The 16,095-nt window shown below is 43.4% G+C and overlaps 1 protein-coding gene across 2 annotated transcripts; it reads right to left on the bottom strand.

Moving 5' to 3' along the window:
* Positions 1 to 13,306: 13,306 nt before the first annotated feature.
* Positions 13,307 to 15,967, bottom strand: C1QL2 (complement C1q like 2). Of its 2 annotated transcripts, XM_069067753.1 has the most exons (3): positions 15,124 to 15,967; positions 14,843 to 15,069; positions 13,307 to 14,123 (listed from the first exon to the last, which is right to left on the bottom strand). In XM_069067753.1, the coding sequence occupies exons 1-3, from the start codon at positions 15,533 to 15,535 to the stop codon at positions 13,944 to 13,946; spliced, it is 819 nt and encodes a 272-aa protein (XP_068923854.1). In that variant the 5' UTR covers positions 15,536 to 15,967; the 3' UTR covers positions 13,307 to 13,943. The 2 variants fall into 2 exon arrangements, with proteins under 2 accessions (XP_068923854.1, XP_068923853.1); XM_069067752.1 differs by having other exon boundaries at positions 14,843 to 15,967.
* Between the last annotated feature and the right edge of the window lie 128 nt (positions 15,968 to 16,095).

Here is a 16,095-nt window from a genome sequence, read left to right as displayed (position 1 = left end):
GGAAGGAAGGAAGGAAGGAAGGAAGGAAGGAAGGAAGGAGGGAAGGAGGGAAGGAGGGAAGGAGGGAAGGAGGGAAGGAAGGAGAGAAGGAGGGAAGGAAGGAAGGAAGGAAGGAAGGAAGGAAGGAAGGAAGGAAGGAAGGAAGGAAGGAAGGAAGGAAGGAAGGATGGAAGGAAGGAAGGAAGGAAACAGCATGGTAAAGATAAACACTTTTGAAAGACTTAGCAATCTGATCAACACTGAGATCAGCTACAATTCCAGAGGACTCCAGATGAAATATGCTGCCCTCCTCTAGGTGGAGAGGTGATGGACTGAGAATGCAAATTGAGACATATTTGTTGGGGGAGGGGGTGCAGGATCAGTGTAGGAATTTGTTTTGCTTAACTATGCATATTTATAAAAAGATTTTTGTTTTTTTCTCACTTTCTCACAGGGAGTGGGAGGAAGAGAATATGATCTTCATAAAACAAATTAAAATTAAATTTTAAGGGCAGCAAGGTAGCACAGCGAGTAAGAGCACCAGCTCCAGTGTTGGGATGACCTGGAGAAAATCCAGGCTCAGATACTCAGCACCACACCCAGAAATAACTGGCTGTGTAACCTTGAGCAAGTTACTTAACCCTGATTGCTTAAAAAAAAATTAAATTTTAAGAAAGCGAGTTATCTGTTTGCTTCTTGACATCCATTAGACTGTAATTTCTTTGAGGGTAGGACTTGGGTTTTATATAAATTTTGTATCATCTCTAGTGCCTAGCACAGTACTTGCTTAAATGACCAAAGGCAATTCATAACTGTTTGTTGAAATTAATTAAATCTATCTCTTTTCTTGTAAACCATTTGAGTCTCAATAGCATCTGTGCAAGACATCTCACATCTTTCATAATCAGGACAGTCCCACATTAAGTTACAAAATGCCTCTATTCCTCCGTCTTCATTCTCCTGAGATTCTTGGCAGGTTCTGACACTGTCCATCACTCCAGCTCCAGGACTCTCTTCCCTCCTTTGGTTACCATGATACTATTCCCTTTGGTTCTCTTCTCCTACCTATCTGACCAGCTCTGCCAAGTCTCCTCCTTTCTTGTATTATCATCTGACTCCGGCCTTCTAAGCATGTGTCCCTCTCCCAGAGCTCTGATCTCTTCCCTCCCCACCTCTCTCTATATGTATATACATACATACATATGTGTATGTGTGTATACATATGATATATAATATACACATATATAATACACATATGTGTGCACATATATTTACATGTATGTGTACATTTATATATGTTTTATTTTTTATCTCATCAGCAGCAATGTGTTCACTGAGCATCTCCAGGTAGATAGATGCCTCTCAAATTTAATTCAATTTGTCCATCTCTATGCCTTTGAACAAATCATCCCTCACACTTGGAATATATTCACTCTTTGTCTCCACCTTTAAGAATTCAGTTTCCTTCAAAGTTCAAATCAATCTTTTCCATGGGTTCTTTCCTAATCCCTGCCCCACCCCAGTTGTTAATGCCTCCATCCAGAAATTACCTTGTAGTCTATCTACACACACACACACACACACACACACACACACACACACACATTATGTATGTGTAGGGGGGGGGCGGGCAGCTAGATGGCACAGAGTGCCAGGACTGAAGTCAGGAAGACTCATTTTCTGAGTTCAAATCTGATCTCAGACACATACTAGTTATGCGACCCTGGACAAATCCCTTAATCCTATTGGCTTCAGTTTCTTCATCTATAAAATAAGCCGGAGAAGGAAATGGTGAACCCCTCCAATATCTTTGCCAAGAAAACCCCAAATGGGGGCACAAAGAGTTAGACAGGAATGAAAAACAACTGAAGAGCTGTGTGTATACATATGTGTGTATTTGGTATATATTTATATGTGTACACATTATGTCTCTCTACAGCATGTGAGCTCTTTGATGGCCAAGATTGTCCCATTTTTGTCTTTGTATTACTCTATGACTTAGCACAGTGCCTGGCACATTGTGAAGCTTTAAAAATGTGTGTTGATTGGTTAATTTGATAAGCATTTATTAAGTCTCTACTATGTGCTAACTGCTGAGGAAACAAAGAATAAAACCATTCTTGTCTTTGAGAAGCTTTTGGTCTACTGTAAATCTACCTATCTATGCCTAAGCTCACCTGAAATCCTGAGATTCTGTACCCACATCCACAAATCCATAACCACTCACTGGATTTTTTTCACCTGGATGTTCCATTAACACCTCAAGCTCAACATGTCTAAATGCCCCCTAATCTTCCTCTCCTCAAAAGTTCCCTATATCTCCTGGGAACGCCACTATCCTTGAAGGTTTGTCATTTGAAAGTCATCTTTTTCCCTTTCCTCTTTCTCAGTTCCATCCCCCATGTCTATCCTGTTGAATCTTATCTTTACCTCTCTTATTCTTCATCCCTTTGCTTCATTCACACAATAGTTCACACAGTATTATTTAACACTTGTACTATGCACCAAGTTGAGGGAACATAAGGAGTGCTATATAAATCCCCAAGCAAAATATTAATTTAACAATAGCAGCAAGAATTATAATAAATAATTGATGATGATGGAGACCTAGTAGAAGAAATCTAAACCATGTGAGAAAAGGAAGAAGTATATAGAATCTCCAATGTCTGTTACTGGAGTTGTCCTGAGAATGCTTTCAGTGAGTCTCCCAAAGATAAGTCTGCACCTCAACATTTACTTTGTCACAAAAATGCATCGTTTTTAATCTTCCTGTGAGATAGTCCACCAAACACTAGCCAAAAAAGCAGAATAACAACTCATCTTACATCTGAACACCACTGAAAAGAGAATGAAATACAAACAACAATAATGTTTTCCTTTTTATTTTTCCAAGGCAGTCTCAGAGAGGCTGGATGAGCTATGAGCAGGTGGATTCACTTGGACTCTTGTATGTGGATGTTCTATCTCCTTGGTCAAAGTATAAATTTCTCAAGGGCAGAAATATCAATCTTCTCAAGCTACCTCAAATCAAGTATTTATTGAGTACCTTACTATTTCCAATATTGCACTAAGGCCTGAGTTGTTACAGAAGTAGTGTTTAAAAAGAAACATCCCTTTCTTCAAGACTTATAGTCTAGCTGGTATGATGGGAGAGGCACACATTAAACAAGAAAGAACATATAACAGAGAGTGATTAACTTCCAGAGTGAATGATGAAGACAATAAGTGCCATTAGTATTCTTATACTCCTTTTATATTTACTCACAGTACTGAGCAATGGACATGGCCCACACTGTCTGTTTGCTAAATGCTTACTAAGTAAATGGATGACACAAATGACTGGACCAATGAATAAGTGGGAAAACAATGAACAAATCAAGGAATGGATAAAAGAATGAGTGGGTAAAATAAATGAATTAATTCAACAAAGGTTCATTGGGTATTTATTATGAGCAAAATATTGTATATGATTTACAAATGAATTGACTTAAAAAATTGAAGATATGACTTATGACTGGAAGCAGGGGCTCTGTGTTTCCATGAACTCAGTTCAATCTTGGGTGCATCACACAAATCACTCTCTTTGGTTCATTCCCTCAGTTTCCCACAGTTTCTCACTGGGAACATGAGATTTTGGTTCATTTTACCTCCATCCATGTTTTCCTCTGGGAGCATGAGAATATGGTTTTTTTCAAGGGCTCTACAGAAAAAACAAAAGAGCCCTCAGCTCCTAAAAAAGCATTTAGACTAATAATACATCAAATATAGGACAGGCTTTATTTAATGTGAAAAAAAAAAAAGGAAAACAAAGGGATTCCTTCTTAAACCCATGAAAGCAAAATAATTCTCCTTTCCCTTCTCCTGGGCCTCCACCCTTCCCAAGGGCCTAGGATTTAGGCCCCACTTCATGGGCAAAGCATTTAACCTTCAAGTGTTGGCCACTATCCTTCCAGTAAGTCTTTCCTAGCCAAGATGCTGTACAATTCTTCCAAACTAAAAATGTAAACTTGATTTGAGGGGTCCCCAAAAGAGGAAAGCACTTGTGATCACTAGATATTGACTTCCTCTCCCTCTGTTGAGCCCCACCATTCTAGGGACCTATACAGTCCTCAGACTTGTAGATATTCCTCCAAAGAGGAAGGAGCTAAGAACACCACCCTCTCCATACCTGCCCAGGAACACAGGACCAGTGAAAAGCTACATCAGATTTGCTTCTCTACATAATAACTCCATTACTTGCTATTATTTTATTCTGCCTATTATGTGATCCAGGAGTTTCTCCACTTCGTCCAGGAATGCAGTGTTATCCAAGAATTCTTCCTGAAGTGAGGGAGACTTGGTCCAAGAATTCTTCCACCAATAACTCTAGTTCCTGACCCTTTATCACACCAGTTCACGTGCCTATAGCTCTTGGCTTGGCCCAAGGACTCCCCACCATTCTACTACTGCTACCTCTGAAGCCATGTGGTTACCTGCTCTCTTAGGTCATAGAAGCTTCACCACAGGGAGTCAGACATTTTGTGTGAGACCTTCATTTCCGGTTCTCTCCTTAAATTAGTTAATCTTTTTAAAAGCCTCCTTCAAGTTTTAACCCAGGTGCTCTGAAACTGGCTGTAAATGAATCAACCATTTTTTTATGTGTGTCCAGTAGTCCAGTGGACCAGTGGGTCCAGAGCAAGAAAGTTCACACTGCAACAAGGAGATATCATTAATGCCTGAGTAAACTCTCAAATTTGTTGTCAATGCTGACATTAACACTTTCTGTAGAAGACATATTTAATGACACAACAAAGGCATTAAAGGATAAATCCTTTAATCTGTTTGACCTTAGTAACCTTGTTTACAAACATTGAGGTTTCATTATGGCAATTAGGTGGAACAGTGGATGGAGTGCTGGGCTTGGAGTCAGGAAGACCTGAGTTCAAATTTGACTTCAGATCAAATCACACTTGCTGTGTGACCCTGGACAAGTCACTTAACCCTGTTTACCTGAATTTCCTCATCTGTAAAATAAGCTGGAGGAGGAAATATCAAACCATTCTAGCATTTTCACCAAGAAAACCCCAAATGGGGTCTTGAAGATTTGGACACACCTCAATAACAACATTTTTCTCTTGGGCATATACTCTACAAAGCCATGAATTCCTGAGTTCACATAGACTGCATCAAATCTTGGGAGTCAACTTAAGAATAATTTTATCTCTGTGGCTCATTTTGCCCCAGTCTGGAGCTAAACTCCAGGAAATCTCTAATAGTGCATAGGTTATAACTCATGTCTATAACATTTCACACCGTTGACCATTTGCTCTTTGTGATACTCTCTCCTCTCTTGGTTTCCATGATATTGTTCTCTCGTTACGCAACCCTCCTTCCAAATATCCACTAACTAATCTTCCTAAACCCAAGAGTAGGTATCTCCTAAGGCTCTGCCCTCAGCTCTCTTATCTTCTATTTTTTATGATTTCATTTCTATCATTCATTCATTTTATGTACTCATTCATCTTCACCTTTTGGCCACCAGCTCTTCAAACTCAACATGGTTAAACCTGAATTAATCATCTTTCTTCCTAAACCTTCCCCTTTCACCAACTTTCCTATTTTGGTGAAATCACCACCATGGCACCAAGCTTGAAATCATGCAATTGTGTTTGACTCAAACCTCTTCCATTCCCAAATCTTGTTGATTCTACTGCCAAATCCTGTTGATTCTACCCCCACAATGTCTCTTTAATTCATGCACTTCTCTCCTTTTACTTGGACAATTATAATAGCCTCCTAACTGGCATCTCTACCTTCAGTATCTACCCTATCCAACTCACTCTTCATATGATTGCCAAATTCATCTTCCTGATGAAGTACTATTTCTCTGCACTGCTTGAAACCTATGCACTTACACAAGTTATCCCTATGTATTCTCTCCAAATTTCTACCTATTGAAATATTTTTCCTTCAAAATCCAGCTCAGGTGCTACCGCTTCCTTTCATGCCCAGCTGAAAGCAATCTATCCCAGCCCAAATTTTTGTCCAGATGTCTTCTTTCTGTTTAATCATGTTTGAAAAGCACTTACACATACTTCTAAAATTTGCAAAGCCCTGTACAGGTGTTATCTCAGAATGTTTATCACATTATACCTTGTATCACATTTCTTAGTGTAGATGTCATGTCATTGTCTTTCATTTAGTCATTTTCAGTCATATCTGACTTTTTGTGAGCCTTTTTGGGGTTTTCTTGGTGAAAATACTAGAGTGGCTTACCCTTTCCTTCTCCAGCTCAGTTTACAGATGAGGAAACTGAGGCACACAGGGCTAAGTGGTTTGCCCAGGGTCACATAGCTCTCTTACTAGAGTCTGAAGTCAAATTTGAACTCAGGTCTTCCTGACTCCAGGTCCAGCACTCCACACTCTGAGCCACCCAGATGCTTATTTCCACCACTACAGATCACTCATCATCCTCATCTTATGAGTTGCCATGGACAACAGCTGGTGGTCAACCTGCTGCTGCTGCTGCTGTCTCCCTGCCTTTAGGTCAGTTAAAGCCTTTGATAATCCAAGATCACCTCTATACTGTAATATGGCATGAGTGAGACCATACATTATTCACCCACACTCCTTCAAGAAAAAAAAAAAGTTTTCTTAAAGAGGACCAGAATATGACAATGAGAAGTAACTTAAAAAACTCTTCGACAACAGCCCAACCTCTTTCTCAAACACTCTTCCTCCATCCTTATCAGAGTAGTTCTATGAAAATCCCTGTCTTTACTGGTTCTATCTCTAAATGACTTGCTTCATTCTCAGTCGATATAACCCAAGAAACCACTGGCATGGCAGCAGGAGCACAAAAGAACATGCAAATGTTTTGTCTCAGCTGGCCAAAGTTGCCATCTGTGGCAAACCTTACCAGGCAGGGTTAACTCAATGCCAGATTTTCCATCTTCTGGTGCTTATCTCATTTTGGTCAATCATGCCCATCAGTCCTGACACTGAATACTTCAGAAAGAGAAAAAAGGAATTTCATTTCAGTTATGCCCCCTAACCCTTAAGAAGCTTCTCATTTGAAGGTGATCACTCCCTCAAAGGGGTACCCTCTATATCTCTTCACTTTTACAGCCAAAGTCCTAGAAAAAGCTGTCGATATTAGTTTCCTACACATTTCCATTTCCCACTCCTCACTTTTCAGCCCTTTGTAATTTATCTTCTTGTCCCACCATTCAACTGAAACTGCTCTCTCCAAGGTTGCCAGTGACCTCTTAATGGCCTAATCCAATGGTCTTTTCTCATTCCTCATCATTCTTGATCTCTCTGAAACATTTGACACTAATGACTACCCCCAAACTATCCTCCTGGATAGCTGGATAATTTGTTCTCCTTGGGTTTTTTTGACAATCTCTCTCTCCTGTTTTAATTCCTACCCATCTGACTATTTCTTCTCAGCCTGCTTTGCAAATTCACCATCTATATCCTGTTCCTTATATGTGGGACAGTATCCTTGGACTTCTTTCTCTTCCTTTTCTTCTTCTTCTTGTTCTTCATGTCTTTGTCTGTCTCTCTGTCACTTTGTTTGCCCATCTCTCTGTTTTTGTGTCTATCTGTCTCTGTCATTGTTTGGCCATCTGTCTCTCTTTCCATTTGTCTCTCTCTGTCTCTGTCTCTCTGTCTCTCTCTGCCTCTCTCTCTCTTTCTCTAACTCCCATTTGTTCAACTGTAGACTACTCCCAAATCTATATGTCCAGCTCTTGTGTCTCTCCTAACCTCCAGTGATGCATCACCAGCTGATAACTCCATCAGGGCATTCTACGGTTATCTCAGACTCAACATGCCAAAAACAGAACCATTATCTTCTCCCCCAAATTCCTCCCTCTTCCTAACTTCCCTATTTCTATCTAGGCTGCCACCAAACTTCTAATCACACAGGTCCACAATGAAGTTTTCTTCAGCTTTCCCCTCTCCCATATCCCCCATATCTTATAAATGATTGGGCTTTGACAGTTCTATTGCCAGAATATCTCTTATACCTGTGCTCTTTTCTCCACTCACATGGCTGCTACTCTACTGCAGATTCTTATCTCATTGGAGATTATTACAACAGCTTTCTTATTAGTCCCCTCACCCCCACTCTTCCTTCTCCAATGTATCTTATTGATATTCCCATAGTACAAGTCCAGCTGTCACTCCTCTGCCCAAGAAACTTCAACAACTCCTGATTGCTTCTAGTAAAACATACTAACTTGTCTGTTTGGCATTTAAAGTTCTTCACAATCTAGCTGCAGCCTCTTATTTCCAGATTGATTTTACCTTCCTTCCCATCATACACTCTGTGCTCCAGCCAAAATGCTTCATTTGGTACCTATTTCTATTTCTAGCCTCCTACTTCTGCATAAGCCTATGCCTGGAATGCCCCATCTCCATACTTCAGTTTCTTGGAATCTCTCATTTCTTTCAAAGCTCAACTCAAATGTTTCCTTCTACAAGAAGTTTTTTCTGATTCCTCCAGTTCTTAGTTCACCTCTTCTCAAATTAATTCCTGTGAGTGTTTGTATGTATAACACGTATGTATAACATATGTGTATATATATTTATATTTACATTTACTCTTCTGTATACATGTTGATTCCCCCTACTAAAATGTAAGCTCCTTAAGGGCAGGTATTAGTTTGTATTTGTTTTTCTATCCCAAGCACCTACTATAGGGACTGGCACAGAAGGCCAGGGCATTTAAGAAATTAATGCTGCTTTGAACTGAATGAAGAAAGTAAGAGCTTCCATTAGAATCAGAACATATTTGTAGCACAAAGAAAAGTTTAAATTTGTCACTTGCATAGTTTCTTTGATCTTTGTGGACAGTCAAATGGGAGCATTTAGACTTCTGTGACTAGAACAGAATAGACTTCCTAATCTAGTAGGCTATGTGGATTAAATGAACTAAATAATTCAAAAATTTCTATGTCCCTGTATACCACATAGATAAAACCTTGATATTTCACCAAAATAAAGAAGCCATTCTCTTTTTTGAAGACAAGAGAATATGGCTACGCCCAGCAAAAGTAGTCTTGGGATTTCAGGAGTAATAATGAAAATACTGACAATTAGAGAGTATTTTAAAATTTCCAAAGTAAATATATATATATATATATATATACACACACATATATATACACACATGCATACATACATACATATGTGTGTATATGTAGCCTCCCCAGAGCCTAATAGCCCTTTGAACACAAGTATACATATCCTCATTTTACAAATGAGGAAATTGAAGTTCAGAAAGGTTCAGTCACTTATCCCATGGTCACATAGTCAGCAAGAAACAGAATTTGAAGCCAAATTTTTGATTACTCTAACATACATCAGTAAAGAATTTGTGAATTTGAAGGAACTGCATTGACTAGTTAAGCCCATACACAAAAGGAATCTTTACCATGCCATATTCTACATGTGGTTGTCCAGACTTGGCTTGAAGACCTCCCAAGAGAAGGAACCTATCAGTCTTCTTGATGTCCCACCCTATCCACTAAGCTATGCTGTGACTTCTAAGCAGTACCTTGAAGAAAAGAAACCAGACTGAGAATGGTTTCAAAGGTCAGTCTAATAACTGGCCGTGTAATCTTGAGCAAGTTACTTAACCCCGATTGCTTAAAAAAAAAAAAAAAAGGTCAGTCTAGAAGACTGAGTCCATTATTCTATATCTCATCTACCCTCCCTGCTCAAGAATGGCCAAGAAACTAGTAGACAGGTAGGGTGGTTTGGGAAAAAGAATATTGGACTCAGAGTCAGAGGACACGGTTTTGAGTTCCTGCTCTAATATCTATTAGATGTGTGACTTTGGATAAGTCATAGTTTCCTAGTGTTAAAGAACCTTAGAGATTACCTAATCCAACACCCTCATTTTTTCTTTTTTTTTAAAGCAATTGGGGTTAAGTAACTTGCCCAAGGTTACACGTCCAGTTATTTTTGTGTGGGTGCAGAGTATCTGAAGCTGGAACTGATCCTGGGTCTCCCGACGTCGGGGCTGACGCTCTTACTCACTGCACCACCTGGCCACCCCTTACCCTCATTTTTTCACAGGAGTAAACTGAGGCCCAAAAGGGTTAGGAGATTTTCCATGGTCGGCATAGGTAGTAAAGAGTGTGATCTCAACCCAAGTCTTCTGATTCCAAATTCAATGGGCCTCTGGATCTCAATTTCCCCACCTGCAAAATGGAGATAACAACACCTTCATTACTTACTCCACAAAGTTGTTGGGAGATTCCAATGAGACTACAGATGTAAAATACCTTTAGAAGAACACAAAGGGCCATATGAATGCTAAATCTTAATATTGCTGTGGGAGCCCTTCAATTTAAGAAAAAGGTAATGATTCCTCTGGAAAAGGGTCTCCTTTGATCCCTCATCCATTTGATCCTGTCATCACACCCAGTATTAACACTGAAAAGATAGTTGCTGGTGCTTCTTTTCTTTTTTACCAACCTACCCACCACCTCAGACTCCTATAACCCATCCTCTCCCTTTCCCCCAAAGGTGCCAAGCAGGAAGGAGAAACCTCATCAGGGGAGTCCTCCTGAGAAAGAGAGGAAAAGGGGGGCAATTGTTCTGGCATCACATGGGTAAATTGTCTCTGCAGTAGCAAAATGCATTTTCTTTCTCTCCTTCTCCTTCCTTCCCAGGGAGTCATTCAGACCAATAATTAGTACATGAGAGATGAGTGGGAAATAAGACTGCTGGTTCAGTCCTCCCCATGACATTGATAATGTGCAGATGCCGAGATCACTGCCAGGGCAGAGTGCCATCCCAGGCCTGTGCCTCCCCATTGCCTCATCAATCTATCATCCTCTTAGCAGCTGACACCTTTGGCGGCTCCTCTTCGCCAGCTCCGACATTAGAATTGCAAGGAGCCTCAGCTGCACTGGGGAATACAGATTCAAGAATCTCAGATTCAAATTTGTTTAAGTATTGTGAACAGTGATTCCCTCGCAAGGCATCTTCATTGCCCTTTTGCCAAAGGGGAATGGCTGGGTCTTTGTTAGAAGTACAAATTGCTTCTTAATGCAAGGGATAAAGCCAAGCCTGGGCACCTCCTTAGAAATTCCTCCCCGCTCCCAGGAACACCGCTGCATGTCAATTTTAATTTTTGAAATTTAAACCAAGGGCTTTGTGTCTAAGCTCCATCTCATCGGAGGAAGGGGAGGAATAAGTCAAAAAGGATTATGAACCCAGTGGGGATTGCAGATCCATAGCAATTAGACTTCATTTGGGTCTCAGACATTTGGTTTTAATCTCATTTCTGAATGATACAATCGACAAAGCATTGGAGATTGATAAGTGTATAACACATGTACTTGTTTATGGACTCCCCTCCCTGCACCCATCCCCACTTCCCTCTCACATCCTCATTAGCAGGCTGGGCTGAATTTGAGGGTTTGGCTTGGGTGGTTCTTCTTTTTCCTTCCTTTTCTTTAGCTCTCAATGAGGTTTCCAGCTCAGGACTCAAAAAGGATGAAATCATCACTCACATTCAAGTGAGTGACAATAAAAACATTATTGAAATAAACTAGGAGCATAAAAAGGAATGTCAACAGGAAACTAAGCAGGGGGCATAATTGTCTTTTAAATGGGAATCACAGCTTTTAGCATCCTCCTGGAATTAATATATGCCAAAATGGGGACATCAGGCAGAGAAGCTGCCATGAAAATATATGTGTGCATCTGTGTGCATATATGTATATGGACAAGGTTGTGACCATAATGACAGATTTCCCTAAAGCACTCAAGAAAATCAACTCTATCTCTTTAGATGGACTCAGCAACTCCATTGCTCCATATCTGCATAGATTTGCTGTTCATCCTTGTCTACCTATAGACCACAAGCAAACACTTTTGCATTTTCCACCAGGACCACAAATATTCTGGGGTATCTGCAGCCCTAAGAAACCCTGTTCCCCCCCTCTCTTCTCCATCCCCCACCTCCAGCTCTCTTATACATTCAAGTGACACAGAGCTATTTCTGGGACCCATAAAGATTGATACAAAATGCCTATACCAAACCTCTAATCTACACACATTTTTGGTAAATTGAGAATTCAATCACAATGATTGTTTTGAAAACAACTGAATTAATTCAGTTAAGCAAGTATGGACAAGTTACAAAAAGTTTATTTTCCAAATAACATGATGCTTAACTGAATTCAACAATTACAAGAAAAAAACAATAATAAAACTGTGTATTGGAAGTTGGAGTTTGCTCTCAAATTCATTTGCGTCAACATAACCCTAAGAGCTTACTCCTACATTGTACACAGTCTGGAACAGATACACTATGCACTTGTGTTCACACAACTCCTAATAACAAGTCCACAAGTATGGACTTGTGTCCATATAACTCCTTATAAAAAGTGAAGTGGAGAATGAGAGCTATTATCTTAAATAGTAACACAAGAAAAAATGTCTAATTTACTTAATTGAGACCTTTGAGGTAAAATGTTTTGGATCTTACCTTGGTTAACATATTTAGACAAAACTAGTGTGAGTGTGTGTGTGTGTGTGTGTGTGTGTGTGTGTGTGTAGTTCTAGGTATGTGATAAACTTTCCTTTTCTACCCAAGCAACTAAAAAACAAACCCCCTACCAACGAGCATTCTAGTATTACCCCTGTTTTGCAGAAGGAAAAGAATCTGCCTTATTCCCTTCCTGATCATAAATCACAAGCCAGAGTCCTTTCCCCTTTATTCTCTTTCATTCTCTCCCACAGAATAAGAAGGTAATCCCAGGCAAGATGATAAAGGTAGGGCCAAATTGACAAAGGCAGGTGGGGAAGTAGCCTGCAGGACTAGAAACAATGCAGGCTGACTACTCTTCCCTGGATTCCGCCGTTTTTCTCGAGTCTGTCATTCACACCCCGCAGGTCTCTGGAACTTAATAGTATAGTTTCTGGTGTAAAAATCCCTACTACATTCCATAGGATCACAGACTTAAAGCTGAAAGGGGCCTTAGAAGCCATGTCGGCCCACTCCCTCCTAAGATGGATTTCAAATAGAGAAATCTCTTAAACACAGGTGTTGAGGCAAACATCCAAGAGACCCAGGAAGGCTGGGCGAAACCCATTTGGTCCTCTAGTCTATGACTTGCCTCTAATCCTTCCCAGTGGATCCCTTCCTCTCGTCTGTAGCTCCTGACACCTCTCTTTAAAAGAGAGAAGAAACAATTTGGTGAGGTGGACATGATAGGGGTTGTTCTGGAGCGATGGCCTTGATCCATGGATGAATATCGGAGCTCTGAGAGTGGGGAGGGAAGGGGGCTAGCTAAATAATTCTGACAGAGACACAAAGGAGGCTGTTGTCTAAAAACACAATTTAATGTTTCATAGTTTGAGTGAGGCGCGGTTTGTTTGTTGGCTGAGTTTCTGTTGGTGTTTGTTTGGTTTGGTTTTGCGGACAAACACGGACATTCGCACAAATATTTCATTTCACAAAGAATGACTCCTTGCAGAGCTCCTTACAAATAAGTGTCGGTTTAGGCCCTTATCCCAGGCAAGGGGTCCCAGGAGATTCCACTTCAGAAGAATTTCAGATCCTAGTAAAGACGGGGGAAAGAAGTTCCCTTTGCCTGGACTTGTCCAGTCGCTTCCGTTTCTTTCACAGTTTCTCCTTTGGATCCTACACTCCATTCCCGTCCCTTTTCTCTCCCTCTCCCTTCCCCCTCCCGCAGCGACGAAGAGCGAATCCTTAGCCAGAACTCTGTCTGGGGCCCCAGCAGAGCTAGCGAGTGAGATTACAGATACACTGATGGCAGGCTAGGGGAGTGGGGACTGACTAGCTAGGTGGAAGAGGAATGTGGTTTGGTTTCTGTCCCAACTGAGAAGTGACGACTTGCCATGAAGTGAGAGGGTCCTGCAGAAAAGAGCTGCACCCCGATCCCCGTCCGAAGAGGGAGAGGGGGGTGGAGGGCGCCGGTCCCCTCTCCCACTCCCTAATCGGGGTACAAAAGAAAGCCAGAGAAAGTGCTGTACTTATTGTTGTTACCACCATGCGCTTTCCCCCCGTCCAGCTTCACGTAGACCTCGTCCCCGGAGTCCAGGTGCAGCACCACGCTGTTGCTAGCGTAGTCGTAGTTCTGGTCCGCGTCTTGGGCGATGGCGCTGGCACGGACCTGGGGAGACGGAGGCGGCGGGGGCTGCTTGGAGTGAGGAGCCCCTTTGCCCCTCCCCCCGCCTCTGCGGCCCTATCCCATTGCCCGTCTCCCTTACCCCTTGGCGCTTTAGGCTCCCCCTCCTACGAGGACCTTCCCACGTTCTTTATGGTTTCCCCCAAAACTTTAGCAACTCTTTCCGGGTCTCCTCCTCTTTACTGTTTCTGTTTAGTCGGACGTTTCGGGGATGGGTGTTGGAGGAGGAAAGGTGAGGGAAGCTTTGGGGCTCTAGGGGACAGAGAGTAGAGCTCCCCGGACTAAAGGAAAAAGGAACCCTGCAAAGAAGGAACTCGAGACTGGAGGACTTAAAGTTGAACATTTAGCCAAGTCTAGTGACCTCAAGACGAAAGGGTCTTTCCCGACCACAGGGTATGGAGTTGGGGCAGAAGAAGGGTATGAGGCGCCCAGCTCGCAAAGTTTTTTTATATAGGGGGATCATGGGTATGAAGGGGCCCCAGACACACGCACAGCTTAGACTTACTGGAGACCCAAGCCAAAATGCCCTGGCAAAATATGGATCTCAAATAAGCTTCCCCTGACTGACCGAGGGTCTGGGCGGAGACGCGTTCTGAGGGCACTACTGTCCTGGGCGGAGGTGAGCTTCGAAATCCAAGGAACAAGGGAGGATAGGGTCAAGGACCCCGGGAAGGGAGAAGAGGGTAGCAAGGGTGGAGACTGACCTGCCCGTTCTTGCAGAGGTCTGCCCACATGCTGGTACCATCCCCTCCTCGCATGAGGATGTGGTAGGTGAAGAAGTAGATCCCTCGCACTTGGCAGCTGAACTTGCCCGTAGTTGGGTCGTAATGGTTACCCAGGTTGGTGACCACGTCGTCGAACTTGAGTACTTCATAACCTTCGTGGGGGCTCTTCAGGCCCACGTAGAAAGCTATCTTAGGGCCACTGAACGCTGCGCTCAGTGCCCCAGTCACCTCGCCGACGTCCCCGCCGCCTCCTACTCCACCACCAATGGCCCCGACGCTGCCCCCGCCTGCCCCTCCCGCCGCCAGCTGCAGCCCAGGCATCCCTGGCTTTCCTGAGTCTCCTTTCTCTCCCGGGGGCCCTCTCGGTCCAGGGGGTCCTGGCTCTCCCTGGGGACCTCGGGGGCCCGGTTTCCCCGGCCGGCCGGGCTCTCCTTTGGGTCCCTGGATGAACGGGGGAGGAGGATTGGCACTGAGGTCCTGCATGACTTCCAGGGCAGCTGTGCTGGGACCTGGGGCTGCTTTGCCGCCTGGACTCCCGGGCCCTCCTCCGGGTCCCCCGCTGTAGGGGTCACATATCATGCGGCAAGTTCCCATCATCTCGTAGTGCGCCGAACTGGGGGGTGCAGCCTGCAGCAGTAGCAGGGGCACGGCAATGAGCAGCACCAGGGCCATGGCCAGCAGGACGCCGACGGCTGCCAAGCAGGCGCGCCTCCTCCTCTGCCAAAGCCGGGAGGCGACAGCGACCAGGTCCTCTTTTCCGGGAGAAGTAATGGTGAAGCGATGCGGGTCACCCCGCTCCCCGCAAAGAGGGGCCGGCTGAGCTGAGTCGGGGCCGCCTCCCCGACGTGCGGATTCCCACGCTTCCCCTCCAGCACCGAGCCGCCCCGCTGAACTTCAGCGGGAGCGCTCCGGACCCGCCTGACCGACCGCACTGGGGCTGCTTCAGGGAGCTTTGGAGCTCAGCGGGCATGACGAGAGCATCGTGAGAGGTGGCCGCAAGCTGGAGGCGCACTCCTAGCACACAGTAATCGCTGTTCAGGCTTCAGATGTGTGCATTGGCGTCTGACTGCTGCCGAGGCTCTGCTTCAGTCTCTGACTGCCTCTGTCCCTGCTCCAGCTCGTGGTGTAGGAGTGTGTGTCTCTCTTCGCGTTGCACTCTCTCCGTTGCTCTCTTTCTGTGTGTATTTCTCTTCTCTCTCCTCCTCCTCCTCCTCCTCCTCCTCCTCTCTTCC

The sequence above is a fragment of the Petaurus breviceps genome, unplaced genomic scaffold (assembly GCF_028583685.1).
Source record: "Petaurus breviceps papuanus isolate PSGF00001 unplaced genomic scaffold, PetGlider_PUasm1.0 90752, whole genome shotgun sequence".
In the NCBI taxonomy this organism is placed as follows: Eukaryota; Metazoa; Chordata; class Mammalia; order Diprotodontia; family Petauridae; genus Petaurus; species Petaurus breviceps.
Note: the sequence above shows the minus strand (reverse complement) of the source record. Positions and strands in the feature narration are given on the sequence as shown.